At 36.8% G+C, this 16,278-nt stretch overlaps 1 protein-coding gene across 1 annotated transcript in view; it reads right to left on the reverse strand.

The window, feature by feature from the left end:
* Nucleotides 1–122: 122 nt before the first annotated feature.
* The window catches only part of EMB2785 (elongation factor family protein), a 54,443-nt gene continuing 38,287 nt past the window's right edge, over nt 123–16,278 (reverse strand). Inside the window, exons 9-17 of the mRNA XM_089137489.1 lie at nt 15,263–15,383; nt 15,053–15,116; nt 13,822–13,876; nt 13,614–13,738; nt 7,376–7,449; nt 1,884–1,933; nt 1,395–1,481; nt 723–773; nt 123–646 (exon numbers count right to left, since the gene is read on the reverse strand). Of these exons, the coding sequence (XP_088993615.1) occupies nt 506–646; nt 723–773; nt 1,395–1,481; nt 1,884–1,933; nt 7,376–7,449; nt 13,614–13,738; nt 13,822–13,876; nt 15,053–15,116; nt 15,263–15,383 (768 nt within the window). The 3' untranslated portion in view covers nt 123–505. The remainder of the gene's footprint in view (nt 647–722; nt 774–1,394; nt 1,482–1,883; nt 1,934–7,375; nt 7,450–13,613; nt 13,739–13,821; nt 13,877–15,052; nt 15,117–15,262; nt 15,384–16,278) is intronic.

Here is a 16,278-nt window from a genome sequence, read left to right on the forward strand (position 1 = left end):
AAAAAAAATAGAACTCTTGGATTTAGATGAAAATACCCCCATTCTTTTTGTAATGTAATTTAAATACAGAATATCACTATTTGGGGGGGATCTAAGTGACAAGAAAATGTAGAAATGAGTTCATCCCAAAAAATGTTCAGTGTTCTACTTTAATTTTTTACTACGGCAGAACTCATGCAAATGTTCAATCAGATATGGCTCCCTTGAATACTAGGTAAAAACCCTGGAATGATTACATTATTCATGCAGGGGCAAACTTTAACTTACTAATATAAATCAGGAGTAAATATATGAAGTTGTGAAGACGACACAGTTAAGAGCAATTTAGCCAAGAGTGGAACAGATGGTATAAGATAATATCAAGAATAATAAGTGTCAGGAGAGGGGGTGGGGTGAAGTGACATATCCAACAGATTTTTATGGAACTGAAAGTAAACAGTGGTAACGATATAATGATTAGTGTTCCAGATTTGGAACTTAACAAGGCAAAGCCACTAAATTTCAGTTAAAACATAGTTACAGTAAGCGCAGCAAAAGAGAATTCAGTGGTAGAAGAACATACAAGGCGAGGCGGAGTCAACTTGACATTCTCATCCTTGCCAGGGGCACGGATATTGGTCAGCTCCTTGCTTCTCACTGGGTTGACCTATAACAGCAATTCTTCCCGTGGTCAGTCAACTCACAACTGATATTTATGTATATAAGCAACAATTTTCACTTACATCAAGATCTGTATCCCGTGAGTGTTCCCCAATAATCATGCCATCATATGTCTGTAAGTAAATAAAACCAATCAGCGGTATAGAAAGCATTAGTCTGGAATCAACTACTATATATGTATTCTAAACAATTAAGCATACAGGATTGACCACATCTAAGCCCCTCACCCAAAAGGTAGAGCATATATTCAACTCAGTTCTCTGAACAAACAGCTCAAAGGTTTGATGAAATGCTAATAATAAAAAGAAAGACAAAGGTTGATGAAATGCTAATAATGAAAAGAAAGACATTTAGTGTCAGGCCAGTTCTTGAGGAAAGAATGGGGAGGACACTCGCTCTGTAGGACATCCTGGTCAGTACTGAAAAATGATATTTCTTAGGACTATAATTTTTTGGCCTAAGATGAAAGACCATGCAGAATGTTATGTGCAAACCTGTCCTGTGTCCCAACAAGACAAAACAGAAAACAAAAGCCAGGAGGAATGCTAGATCCTTTGCTTATATTGGACAGCCCATTTCAACAATAAGCACACAAACAGTCCATCTCAACAATAAACTGATAGACAGAAAAACGCTGGAACACTAAGAAATTCTACAGACTATAATGCTCCATCATCAGCTTTAAAATTATGCAGAAAGGGGAAGGAGACTAGTGATTAACTTAAAAATACAACCTCCATTCCAGGGGCTACAAAAAGAGTTCCTCGGGCTTCTAAACTCATAAGCGCATGCGCAGTGATGGTTCCATTTCCCATTGAAACCTGTTCAACCACGTATATTGTGAGAATACGTTTGTCACAAAAGTCAATAAGGAAAAACAGTACAAAAGGTTAGTTCATATGTAATGCCCACACGGGATTAATTTTATGAGAATAAAGAAAAGAAATAAGATCCACTGCTAAGCCAGAAGCATCAAAAGAGAGTATGTGTGGGTTTGCGTGGGTGGGTGTATGCGTGATTTTTGTAGTTAAATTAGCTTTAAGTACCTAAAGAAAAAATTGCAGATGCTCATTAAGTCATTATTCATGCAGTCATTGAAGAAGATCAAAACATCACTTCTGATTAGAATTATTTGTGGGCATTTAAAAATATTTTAATCATCATAAAGCAACACTAAAGTATACACATGAAATTAGAAAGTACAGAATGAGACAGAACCATACCAGTACTCCTTTCCGGACATTCCCAAGAGCCCCCCGGTATTTTTCATAGGCTACAAAAGAAACACATAACAAGTCTTACTAAGCTGCAAACTAGTCATAGAAGAAACCTCAATAATTGCGAAAACAAAATTAGCCAAACATAATTGATAGCACAAAAATTATCGTTGTGAATGGGGGTGGTGACTTGTTATTACAATTTTATAGTTTTCAAAGATTAAAAAAATGTAGCAGGAATTACAAGTTTACAACTAGGAGAAAGAACCTCACCACCATGGTCAACATCGAAAACATCAACGAGGAGGGTACAGAAAGGGAACCCTATACACAAATACACTGAGTAACCCAATTAATATCAAAAGCTACCCTCAGGAGGCGTAATGCCTGGATAGTCATGATTCAGACACTAAAAGACTGCTGAGTCTAAGGCATAGACAAAACTGGGTAGTACAACCTTGTTAGCTGAAGGGGAAACAGGTATGCTTCCCTTATGTCTGCTCATTTGGAGCTCAAGTTCTAAAAATATAGACAAAATATAAGAACAACCCAACGGGGTCTTATCATCTAGTAAATTCAAGAGTATAATGATGGATTTGAGTTGCTGTTAACCTTGGGCCTACACTTCATAGCCCTACTGACCCTGATGAAAGAAATAATTTGTGGTTGGAACTGGCCATGATTCAGTCTACCAGTGGTGTCCCTTGATCTACAGACCAACTTAATAATTTTAGACTCTGAATATCCTTAGGTAAGGGAGAACGGAGAAGGGAAATTGGATTCTTATTGTAACAGAAATAAAATTAAAATAACTAAAAAGAACAAAGAACAAAAGGAAGAGAAGAGACAATATGGAGAACAGAATGAGAAGGATGTAAGTGGAGAGAGCTGTGCAAGTTCCTAGCTAGCTTAGCTCTCCAGGAGTCCCTTCTGCTTGATCAAGTATTCCCTAGTCCCTAATAGCAGGTACTACTCATCGCCAAATGATATTGAATTCTAACTATATATTTAGCCTCCTCAGTAGGAACTAGGAAGTAATGCCACTCATCAATGCACTTGTCTAAACCCCACAGCTAGGATCCCCTATGTCTTCAGAATATGGCTTAAGCATCCTTGCATGGAAAACTAAATGAATCTTGAGCTTGAAAAGTAGGCATAGCTTGCAGGAATACCTTACTCACCTTCTTTATGATTTCTAAGGGGCCTTCCTAAAGATGGACAAACCCTTATGCACTTTTTTTAGGGACTTGAATGGTTGAGGTAGAAGCTTCACTAGCACTAAGTCCCAATCTTCCAAGTTCATTGGACCTTATCCTTGTCAGCGCAATTCTTCATCTTCGTTGGTGCTTTTACTTATATGGGAATTTAGAAAATACTTTCTGTTGAAGTATATACACTTGGGCTATTTACTATTCACGTGAACAGTAAAAATTCTGTTTTTACTGTTCACGATACTGTTCACATGAACAGTAAAATCTGTGTTACTGTTCACGTGAACAGTAAAAACTGCATAGTTTCTATTTCTAATGTAGGAGTCTTGCTACATAAGTTTTTGGAGTTTTTAGAAAGCATAGTTTCTATTTTTGTGGTAGTTTCTATTTTCAGAACTTTCTATTTTAGGAGTTTGGAAGTTACTAAAGCTGTAATATTTTGTTTCCTTTTTCTAGAGGACAATTACTTGTCTCTCAAGTTGTATTAGATTCATTAGAAGCTATAAATAAAAGTGCTCTGTGATTCTAGACTTTTAAAGCAAGAATCACGAGCCTCTTCTACTAGTTCTTCATCTCTCTTCTCTTCTTCTTCTTCTCTCTTTTCTTTGTTCAAGTTCAGCTGCTGTTTTGATTATTTAATGCTTGTTTTCTAACATAGCATTAGAGCAAGTTTAATCAACCTAGGGACTGTTTTCTCTCTCTTGCTGCCCAGTTTTTTTTTTTTCCTTCTTTTTTCCTTTTTCTTATCTAGGGCAGCCCCAACCTTCGCAGCAGTAATTGTGAATGGTTGCCCTTCTTCTTTGACTTTTGAAGCACCAAGTATCTATGTATTAATACTACAACAAGGCCCCAAGCTTTCTGGGGATAAGTTTACCTATTTGATTCAACTGAGGCTGCTACTATCCTGTTTTTTTGTGCAAATCTGAAGTTCAATATGCACTATACTGATGTCTTGGGATTCCTCTTAATTCTTGTGAAGATATGCCCATAATTCGGATTGCAAGACCTAAGTATTGTCTTCCATTGTTTGCACTATAAATTCTGCTGCTATCGTCTTGCTTTACTACTGCTTCCGTTGTTTATTTCAGAATCAAGTTTAGCCTTCTTTTTATCTAAAACTTCTACAAAGACCTAGAGGACTACTTTTCCTTCATATTAAGATCTGTTTGAGTTTCAAATCTAGCAGAAGTTTGTTGCTATGGTCCAAGATCTGATATTATTTGCTATTGCAACTCCTGTTATTGCACTTCTTCTGAGTGGATTGCAGTAGCGACTATTGCAATTTTGAGATTCCAAGCTGATTCAATATATTTTTTTTCCTGATCTAATTTGCTCTTGCCTAAGGGTTAGCGGTGGTCCAGAATTTTTTCCCCCTTGGTGCACAAGACTTTGTCCTGTGAGACTATTTTCTGCTGCTTGATCAGCTTTATTGGTGAATAATACACTGCTCTGTGGCTGTGACTTTTCCTTCTTGGGTTTCTTTTGTGCTCATACTTTAAGATGCTTGTCACTGGTCATCATTAATTGTCCACGTGTAATGCTACACGTGAGGGGGAGAATGGTACCTTATTCTATATCTACTCAAGATGTGCTGATGGATATTATTTGTGAAGATCTTTGTCCTCAACTTATGGCATTCTACAACAATATCATTACCTATCTTTACCTATATTCCCCTTTTACCTACCTACTTCATTTGTAGTAACCCATACTACCTTACCTATTTGGTCTGCACTAATCTATACTGTCTTTTACCTTGCCTATTTGGTCCGCAATAACCCATATTGTCTTTTACCTTACCTACTTGATCCGCAGTAACCCATATTGTATTTTACCTACCTACTTGGTCCGTAGTAACCCATACTACCTTACCTACTTGGTCCGCAGTAACCCATACTGTCTTTTACCTTACCTACTTGGTCCGCAGTAACCCATACTGTCTTTTACCTTACCTACTTGGTTCGCAGTAACCTATACTATGTCTTTTACTTTACCTACTTGGTTCACAGTAACTCATACTGTCTTTTACCTACCTATTTGGTCCGTAGTATCCCATACTACCTTACCAACTTGGTCCACAATAATCAATATTGTCTTTAAGATACCCATACTTTACCTGTTACTTGCCTTCTTGTGAAGCATTTATATGGACATTGGAGTTACAATTTTGAAGATCTAGTGTGGATATTTTCCCTACTACCGGCATTATATGGATAGTGTCTTTGATCCTGCTATACTTATGGACTTTGTTCGTCTTCAACATTGTCGATTGTTCTCAATATTGGATGGTTCTATTGACATGAAGAATTAAAGTTTTTTTTAAGTTGGTGTTGATTATCTCCTGGGTGAAGTTTTCTCAGTGTTTATCGACATCTGCCATTGCTACACGATTCAAGATTGGTGCTACTTTTCAAGTTTATTCTTATTGTGCAAGCTAAAGTTTTCTTTGTGTACACTCCAGCTTGAGGGGGAGTGTTGAAGTATATACACTTGGGCTATTTACTATTCACGTGAACAGTAAAAATTATGTTTTTACTGTTCACGATGTTCACGTGAACAGCAAAAATTGCATAGTTTCTATTTCTAATGTAGGAGTCTTGCTACATAAGTTTTGGAAGTTTTTAGAAAGCATAGTTTCTATTTTTGTGGTAGTTTCTATTTTCAGAACTTTCTATTTTAGGAGTTTGGAAGTTACTAAAGCTGTAATATTTTGTTTCCTTTTTCTAGAGGACAATTACTTGTCTCTCAAGTTGTATTAGATTCATTAGAAGCTATAAATAAAAGTGCTCTGTGATTCTAGACTTTTAAAGCAAGAATCACGAGCCTCTTCTACTAGTTCTTCATCTCTCTTCTTCTTCTTCTTCTTCTTCTCTCTTTTCTTTGTTCAAGTTCAGCTGCTGTTTTGATTATTTAATGCTTGTTTTCTAACACTTTCAACATTATAACTTGTAATATGTAAAACTTAATTGATAACCACTAGTTATGCAAATCTTTCTTCAATCTGGCAAATCTAGGATTTCCACTTCTTTATTGGGTTTCTATCTTTATGATTCATTAATTCCTGAAATCCCAAATTCTGCTACTACCATCTCCTGCCTTTGCTCCTTTCTGTCCTTTTAACCAACTCCATTGGTGTACCTTAGGCTGATGTCAGGTCTTTTCATCATGTTGTGACTAGGTCTTGCTCTTTAAGCCTAAAATTCTGTTTGTTTTGGTTTCTTGGGATTCTTCTCGCTCCTTTAGTAAAGGCAGGGACTAGTATTTTGGCTGTTACTTTCTCCATCCCCCCCCCCCTTTTTTTTTTTCTCTCAAGGGGGTCGCCTTCCTTTTCCATTTTTCCTACCTTTCGTAATGGAGATCTTTTATTAACCCAAAAAGAAATAACACTAAAAAGCTAATGAAGAATCCATCATCCATTTTGTGCTCAGTGCCATTTAGAGAAAGAGGATGCAACTGTTACTGGAAGAATATTTGATATCAATTCAGTATTTTCCTAAACAAAAGCATGCAGAGTCAATTTCGTGTCCTGTCTCTCTGGTAAATACATGAGGGTTCTTAAATTACAACAGCTCAGGTATGGTAACGGAACTCAGTGGCTATTGCTTTTACAGAAAAGGATATCTCTTTCATTGTATGAAATCTGAATCAAGAGCTCATAATGTGTGCCCAAATGAAGAAGCAAACCATCTTAACTCTAAATCATACTAGCTTTGCACTTGTCCTTACATCATTTCAGGCCACAGTTACCAAAGAATCTAGGTGATCCAAGGCGTTAGGGTGCCTGGACACAAGGTCACACCAAGCAACCAAGGCACAAGCAAACGCCTGGCAACAATGATTCAACCCCTAATAGGGGGTGGGCGACCAGCTTGGGATAGTTGGATAAATCATTTCGTTGAACCACTTTCTAGGTCCATCAGTTTCGGTCAGAGCAAAACTGGGTTAGATCACTGGCTCATTGAAAGCCTTAGGCATATGGTTGTATAGCTTGTGCACTAATATCCTTACAGACTTGCAATTGCTTTTTGAATGGAAGGAATACTTTGACTTTTAAAAGAACAGGTGAAAAAGGAAATGGCAATCTCAAGTTGGCTTAGGCTGCCAGACACCTTAATCTATAACTAAGCCTCTTTCAGCTCTAGTTAGGCCGTCCTGCTAAAAACTGATGATACCAGCCTAATGGAGATTTTATGTTAGCATGAACCAGCTCTACACATTTGAAGCATATACCACAATAAATAGGAGTTATTAAAAGAGAATATGAGTATCCAAAATTATTAAACTTACTCAAGAAAGCTCGGTGCATAAATCCAGATCCACGTGTATCACTACTAAACACACTCCTATATCCAACTAGGCCCCTGAAAAAGAGAGAGAGAAATACTTTAAGTCAAGTACACAACCAGAATGAATCAACTAGTTTTGTTCCATTTACAAATAAAATATTTTGAGAAATAAAGCTTACTAGGCCAGCATGCAACTTTTTTTGGTTTTGGCAAGTACACAAATGCATCTAGTTTATAAAACAAATTTAGCGTTTTTATATCCATTTTTTTATCAACATTTAATATCAATATTTCTCTGAATGAAAATATTTTTTTTATATAGCAAAACAAATGAATATTTTACAGCCTTTTTGGTTCAGCAATATTTTACCATATTAAAAAGTTTTTTTTTTTTCTTTTCGGTAGAAAGGTTTGCAGAATCTTTAGATTTGAGAAAGAAGTAGCATTAGAAAGTTGACCTGGGGTTATTCTTTAACTATTTTTGTCAGAATCAAATAAAGGAGCATTTGCTTTTATATAAATAACATCTGAAGTACATGTTTCACCAAATATAGAACATTTACTTGCATGATATTAGGCATAAATAAGGGCCAACATAACTGAAACTAAATAAAGGACTAGAATGTCCTATCCTGGCCGGTCAGAATTACTAAAATGCACATAGGCAGCTGAAACATTATAATGTGAAAAACAACTAAGTTAGGCCTGCTCAAGGCCATTATCATGTCACTAGGCAGCATGCCTAGGGTCTGTCCATGGTTCAAGAACTCACAAGATCTCACAAGATATCTAGTTTTTTCCAAAAGTCGAGACAAAATGGGAAGCGAAATCTGGAAAATCCAATAACTCGATGGAGATCTATGTACGACTGAAATTTCATCTGATCCCAGATATAGGAACACCAGAACTTGACATCTTGACTCAACCTTGGCAAGATATCGGTGCTCTCACTTCCCGCCTTTGGCACCTGCTGGAAAAGCTTCTTTAGCCAGAATTTTTGCATGAGTTTTGGCTGGAACACCTCCTAGTCTTCATCAACCCCCCTCCTACAACATCTATAGCAAAGATTGAAGAAGTGAGCACCAATATACATAGAGGTTTCAAACCTAGTTTATAAGGCCTTCTAAATATAAACGTTATACATGCTCACATGAACACATGGAAGTCTTTACTTACAAACACAGAGGTGAGTCCTCTAGAACTAGCGTTTCAAGCTTGTCATGTGAAGTTGTGAACATGTGTGGTATACGATATATCATAATTGTTTTGATTTTAAACCATAATGTATTCATATATACTAAGTAAATCATGACACTCAATATTTTAGAAGTCTGCACTTCACTTTTTCAGCATAGTGGTTTCAAACTTAGGATCGAATTGGAACTCACAATTATAGTTGTTTTCTCATAAATCTAAGTCCACTAATTGTGTCTAGGAGGCCTAAAATAGGCTGCATACCAATTTCCAACCCCAAAAGAGTCCTAAAACCCACCAAGATGGGAGGAATTTTTCCTCCATGTTGACAAGATCTCACTTTTTTGGCCCACAAAGATCAAGTTCTCAAACCTTGGGTTTGTCTTCTACCTTGGCCTTCCACATGGTGTATGCATGGTTCGAGAACCCAAGAGATCTCGCAAGGTCTCAGCAAGACCTCGCAAGATATCTTGGTTTTTTGGAAAAACCAAGAGCTAGCATGCAAGACCCAGAAAATTGGTAATCTCGATCAAGGTGAGATCTCTGCTTGACCGAAATCTCGGTCCTACTCGATCTAGTCGAGATATCTCCAATAATTAGATGCTATGTGAAGGTGTTTGGATGTAATATGATATGTACAGAACATTCCAACAATTAGATCTTGGAAAACTTTAATCATTTTTTTATACAAACTAGTGTTCTTTCTATTGCTAATGATTAATGAATTATTTTTAGGCCATTTAGGCTGAGATCTATGATGTGGATGAGAGACGTCACCCTCAAAACATGCAATCCTAGATTGCATGATGACATGGAAGAATGAAGCAAAATAACAAAACTAGGAAGAATGAAGCAAAATAACAAAACTAGGAAGAATGAAGTATTGAATAGTTCATTAGATTTGAGTTGATATGGGAGTAGCCCCAAGTCCAGGATAAACTTTGGGAAATATTGTTTAAGGGAGCATGGCCATGTTTAACAGAGGCCCTCACAGTATGAAGTGCGAATTGTTTTTCTTGAAGGAGCTAAAAGTGATAGGACAAGGCCTATAGGAAGGTGGTAATGTTTAGGCCTCCTTGGTATAACATTTCGAATAGAGTTCATTGAAAGGCTAAGATCCATATAGCCAACACCACACGAGTTGCTTTGTTTAGTTGCCATTGATGCTCCTGTGGTGTTCTCTTCTTCTGCTTTTTATTATTTCTTATTATGTAGTATCTTGCAAAGATCCATGTAGCGGAATGTCAGCTTCTGACCACTTTTGTTGGGATAAAACACAGTTGTTATTGTCATAGACGTTTCTTAGAAGTCCAAGTGCTACTAATGTAGAACCAGGACACATTGAACCAGCTACGACCAATTTGAACCAGCATTGGAGGCAAGCTCAAACCAGCCAGCTGTCAAAATTGAAGGTTCCCTTCCTCCACAATTTTGACCAGTCGACTTGGACTGCTCCTATAGGACAAAACATGAAGAAAGGCAGCAAACACTGTTCATGTGAACGGTGTCACAGCCCATTATTTGGCATAAGAGAGTATTCATATAAGATTTTGTGGGGCCCAAGATTAGATTACATGAAGATTTTATTCTTGAGAGATTTTGGACATTAGTTTAGTTTCTCTTTTGGAAATTTTCATTTAGTTATTTATGCATGTGGCTGAACCATAAAGCCTAGTAGTTTCGTTTCCATAAGATTCTATTTTCACTAGTTACTATTTACCAACAGTGTTCAAATGCATTGATGACCAGGGGAAAGTCAAATGTATTCACATGTTCAAATGCATTCTATTTTCACTAGTTACTATAAATAGGCCCTTACATTGCAAATAGCAAAACAAACTCCGGAGAAATTGATTTGAGACCTAATGGAGTAAAATCCATGTTCAACAGCTGAGATAGCTGTGGGTGAGAGACCCAAGGCTGAGATAGCCTGACCCTACCCCCTTTCTTCTACATATCCTTCTATATCCCCTTCTTCTTCTTCTTCCTCTTCCATATTTATTATAAAAAATAAATAAATAATCTCCTAGTCATTGACTCATTATCATTCGTCTTCATTATTGTATTGGTAGTGGTTGCAATCGATTTCCCGCTGGTTTCTCCGATTCGAGGTCAACTCTTCCATTATTTGGTATCAAACCTATGGCTGGCTGAAACAAGCTCCATCCCATTGTTCAATGATGCTCGCCGCCATGGCAAATCCAACTCCATTGCAGCCACTGTATCCAACACAGAAATGAGTACTGCTGAACCATAGTCAGATGCAAAACAGGCTACCAATGCTGCCCTTGAGAGTGAAAACATGGATTATTCTTAGGATCATGATTTTGATCACCCTTCAAATGAAGTACACATTGCCGATTCTTCTTGCTAAATCCGAATGAGAGGATTGGAAGAGACACACCATGTTCAAATGCATTGATGAACAGGGGAAAGTCCAAGGCTCAAGAAATAGCAGAGTGAGAGTTGCATGAATGTAGTCTCTCAAGTATTTGTCACTGATGGCCATCTCAAGCTTAAACCACATCCACAGCCCTATAAAGTGTCTCTACTTAATGACAGTACTTGGAGGTTGACCAAAGGTGTTATGTCCCACTACAGCTATCTGACTATAAGAAGATGTATTGTGTGATGTGATACCAATGGTCTTGACTTGTGTTATTAGGAAGGCTGGGGATCTACAACAGTGTCATCCTGATGGGAGGTACTAAAAAACAATGTTGGTTTGATTTTAATAGAAAACCATTAGTATTTAATCCCCTCAACATACCAGCCGTGAAACCAAAGCTAAAAACTGGCCAAGTGAAGCGCCCACAAATCTTGAAGCTCATACTTGAGGTGCTGCCAGCAAAGGAAGAGAGTAAGGGCCCTTAACAGCGCTTATGTATGAACAGAAAAATGCTACAAAATCCTTACTAGCATTCACTCACATGCATTCTTCACAACCTAGTAATGAAGCCAATGAAGCCTCTTTACCAGTAGAGCCCAAATCTGATTTAAAGATGACCGCTACCTCTAACGAACTGAAGGACAAACTTGAAGATTTAGAACATTTTCAGTTTTATCATTCCTCCAAAGTACAGTGAGGACAGCCCTTCTTGCCTATACAAGTACATAACTAGCTACAAGGAGCTTTCTGAATTTCACTGTGTAAAGCCGAACAGCTACAACATGAAGATCAGCCCTTCAGTTTCCCAAATTCTAGGTCAAATTTTTTCTAATGAGGGGACAGCGGATGTAGAACCAAGACATATTGGAATCAGTCAAGGAATGAACCAGCTAGGACCAATTCGAATGAGCAATGGAGGCAAGCAAACCAGCCAGCTGGTCAAAATAGAAGGTTCCCTTGCTCCCAAATTTGACCCGTCAACCTGGACTGCTAAATTAGCATAAAACATGGAGGAGGGACACAAAAACACTGTTCATGTGAACAGCATTACAGCTCATTATTTGGCATATGGGAATATTCATAGGCAATTTTATGGGGTCCAAGATCAGATTACATGAAGATTGTATTCTTGGGAGATGTAGGACCATAGTTTAGTTTCTATTTTGTAGTTTTAATTTAATTATTTATGCATGTGGCTGAATCATAAAGCCTAGTAGTTTCTAATTTTAATTAGTTTCTATTTTCCATGAGGATTCTATATCACTAGTTACTAGGTTATTAGTTTCTATTTTATGTTCACTAAGTTTCTATTTCTTGTGAAGTTTTAGCCAAGTTATAAATAGGCCCTTACATTGCAACAGCAAATCAGACTTTTTGGAGAAATTGATTTGTGGCGTAGTAGCCTCAGTTTTGGAGTAAAACCTGTGTTCAACAGCTGAGATAGCTATAGGTGAGAGACCCATGGCTGATATAGCTCGTCCTCCACCCCCTTTCTATATCCCCTTCTTCTTCTTATCCTTCCATGTTCTTCTTTCATATTTTAAAAAAAAAAAAAAAATCCAAAAAGAACAGTCCTAATTATTATATTATGTATTCATCATTGTATTGATCCTACTTGCAATCAATCTCCCGCTAGTTTCTTTTGCATTGGCTACTGCCTACAAGAAGACTAGAGAGAAACAATATCAATCAGAATTATTAAAGAAAACAAATTCAGAAATTCAGAGAGTTAAATAAGAAACAAATATGTGAATTTGGAGTAAAACAGTCAGTAACTAGAGAGTGATTGAAGAATGCTATCTAAAAACTGATCTAGAACACAAAGTACGACAGATTTGAATAAGAGTAAGTAGGAGAATGGTAGAAGAAAAAGGGGAATCTTATTTGAATTAGAAAACTAATATGAAAAGAAAAAAATGAAATGCCAGAAAAAAAAAAAAAAAAAAAAAAAAAAAAAAGCCTTCCACCTATATTTGTAGATCTCAACAGCTCAAAAACTCCTAAAGAACTTCAACTTTATTATTCAAAACATCCTTAATTAATGTGTGTAAGCATATATACACATATGATATATCTAGCCATTAAATCCCCAGAATCCTCAGTCCACTCAAAAAGGGCTTCCTGATTACTTTCACACACTAAATAAAGTAGACTCAAAACAGAACTCTAAACATAAGAATCCAACACTTAACTTATGCCAGTAATCTCATGCACTGACTTCACCTCAATTTTATGTAGCTTACAAATGAGGCCCACTAGTGAAACCAAAATCTAATTACCTGACACTCAATTTGAGCCCATTGGACTACCACCAAAGCTTGTGGGCCTCCCAAGTTTACACCGGGGATTCCATATGGGATCTAACGCACTTTCATCACTTGTTCCCTGAGCTAACATCTAGGGGGGAAAAGTAGCTAAGACATCTAACAGTAGTGACCAAATAAGGTCCCAATTAAAGAAAACCAGGAAACAAGTGTTCTAAGTAGCATAGAGGGTAACTTCTCTGACACAGCAAATTTCTTGCAAACAAGAAAAATATGAGATTAATGAATGAAAAATAACTTTCCACCCAAAAAAAAAATGAACAAGAAATAACTCTGCAAGAAACATCAGAATCAAAACACACGCACAACACACAGAGCACCACATGACCAACCTTGAAGGACAAGTCAAAGACATTCTAGTCCTGCCAACATGCCCTGGAACAGGACCCATGTCAATAACCTCGGCACGTCTATGAGATAGAGCTTCCATAACAAGTCCTACATGCTCTTCATTTACCTGAATTACATCTGATATATTAAGAAAACAGCAAAAGCATACACAGAATGGAAAAAGATCATCTGCCAAACTTTGAAACTTACCTCAATTGTCACTTCTTCCAATGGCTCAAGCTTTTGACCCTTCTCAATTTTATACCTGTACCAGTGTTGATCAAATAATTTAAGCTTCGAAAAAGAATAAATACAAGAAATCAGCAATGATTTATTTAAACTATGTGAAATCAGCTAAGTAGTTCCAGGTTCCATTTTATTGTCAACATATCCGATTATCATACTACTATTATAAAAGTATGAACTCAAGGGACATGGCTACACTTAGTTTCCCTCCAGTAACCCTCTGTATTCAATCAATTAGACATTTGTTTTAATAATAAATGATATCTATAATGGTCAATTAAAATTCTTGAAATTATTTGAATCAATTTAATTCTCAATTTCTCCCATTCTCATTTTTCAAAGAAACAATTAAAAGTCAACGGAACACGAAGAGTTTCTCCCAAAAACCAAAAAATTCCAACCTTAGCTGTTGTTAACGGGTTCACTTATGCATATGCCATTCAACTTCCATGGCCAATACATGATGATTTATAAATACCTCGTGCATTTGCACGTGGCACTTTTACTAGTATATACATATATGTAATAGATTTGCACAGGTTATCAAGAAAAACAAGCTACAAAGAACAAAACATATTATTCCAGATTTGATAAGCACTTGATGATGGGGGCAAAAAACAAGAAGAAAACAAAGAAAATTAGTACTCAAGAAGTAAATAATTTATGCAAGCATGCATAAATTGTGTTATTGATGAGGGTTTATACAATCAATTTATTTATTTCATCCCCAATAACATATAACAATTAGCAGTGAGCAGGCAATGCACATTTCTTGAAAATTTCCTTGTTTTCTTTTAAACATTCAATATTACATACTGTTCGTTGAACCAACATAAATTTGTTGCATGGGAGGACTTGAAAAAAGAGGTCTATTCATGACCAACACTTCATCCTGGAAACCAAATTATATCCCAATTAAATCTTAGCACCAGAAAACAAAACCTGAAACTAGAATTCTACGAATATGACCTCATTCTGTCGTGTACCCAAGTCTAGAGCCAACAAACAGAAAACTAGATGAACCTCTTAGCATATTCTGATTCTCTAACTTTCCTCAATACATTTGATGAGTCAACAATGTATGATTGCACAAACAAATTCAAGTTGTATTCACAACTTCGGCACAATAATAAGCTTATATACGGGAACAAACAAGAAAGAACACACAAAGCAATTAGAAGGTTAGAAAACTCACATCACTTTAGGTGGTGAAACAGAAAGCTCAAACCCCTCACGCCTCATGTTCTCAATTAAGATACCTGAATTGTGGAAAACTTTATTCATAAGACAACTAAATGTAAAGGAACAGTGACATCATCTTACGAATCCAACTATGTGAAGGCATCATCAAACTCAATCCAAAGTTTGAGAGGTTAAGAAAGAATAAAAGCCATGAAGAACGAACCAAGTTGAAGTTCTCCTCTCCCTTGAACTTCGAACGAATCAGATAAGCCTGGAAGAACATTTATTGCAAGATTTGTCTCTGCCTCTGCCATTAACCGATCACCAATTCTCCCTCCAGTTAACTGTACATGTGGAATCATTAACTAACCATGCATAAAAAGATTTCTCTAAGGGTGACTAGTGAAAAAAATAATGAAGGATAAAACAAATCTACCCTGCTATCAGTGGAATAAGGTACAGCCTAATTTAAGTCAGGGTAGATTAGTGCATCATTAAGATTAAGTAATCTTGCATTACTCCCTCCCACCCAATATATTGATTATTGACTGCACCAGGTAACTGCTGCTTGGACAACCACTTTTTTTCTTCTTCTTTTCTCTTTTCCCCCATTTTTTCTCGCCCCCCCCCCCCCAAGCGGCATTGGAGTTTGTGGGTTCAGTTGGGAAGGGCAAGGTGTCGACTGGGAAGTGGATTTTTTTTATTGTCATTGGATACTACCACTACTGTTTTGCAAGTTTTTGTTGAACAATAATGTAGTGCAGAGCACTAATTTTCAATGAATCATAACACATAATTAGACTAGTGCATTTGTGAATTGAGTAACCATAAAATAGGTCAGTGTAAACTCTTATCAAGATCTCAATTGTGCACCTTCAGTGTATTTATAACGAAATTGCAAGTGTACTAATAAGGTGTCAAAGCACCACTGAACCTATCTGTTTGCTGAGACTTGGCACAATATCTCTATCTCCAGAGTTTTGCTGACAGCCCATGCCTGAGAAAAGGACAACCGTATCAGGTTGGCAGCGGTACCAATACCCGCTCCCAACCAAAAACCAAGACAAAAAGTTAAAAAATAAAATAAAATAAAAGTAAAAGCACTACGCAAACCCTTTTTACATGTATTACAGAACCCTATAGTTTCAACATTATGCTAGATTGTCCCCCCCCCCCCGGGGAGTTTGACCTTACAATTTGTTGATGGATCACTTAATTTTTTTTTTTTTTTTTTTTTTT

The sequence above is a fragment of the Hakea prostrata genome, chromosome 10 (assembly GCF_041222555.1).
Source record: "Hakea prostrata isolate BN-2017 chromosome 10, UWA_Hpros_2, whole genome shotgun sequence".
In the NCBI taxonomy this organism is placed as follows: domain Eukaryota; kingdom Viridiplantae; phylum Streptophyta; class Magnoliopsida; order Proteales; family Proteaceae; genus Hakea; species Hakea prostrata.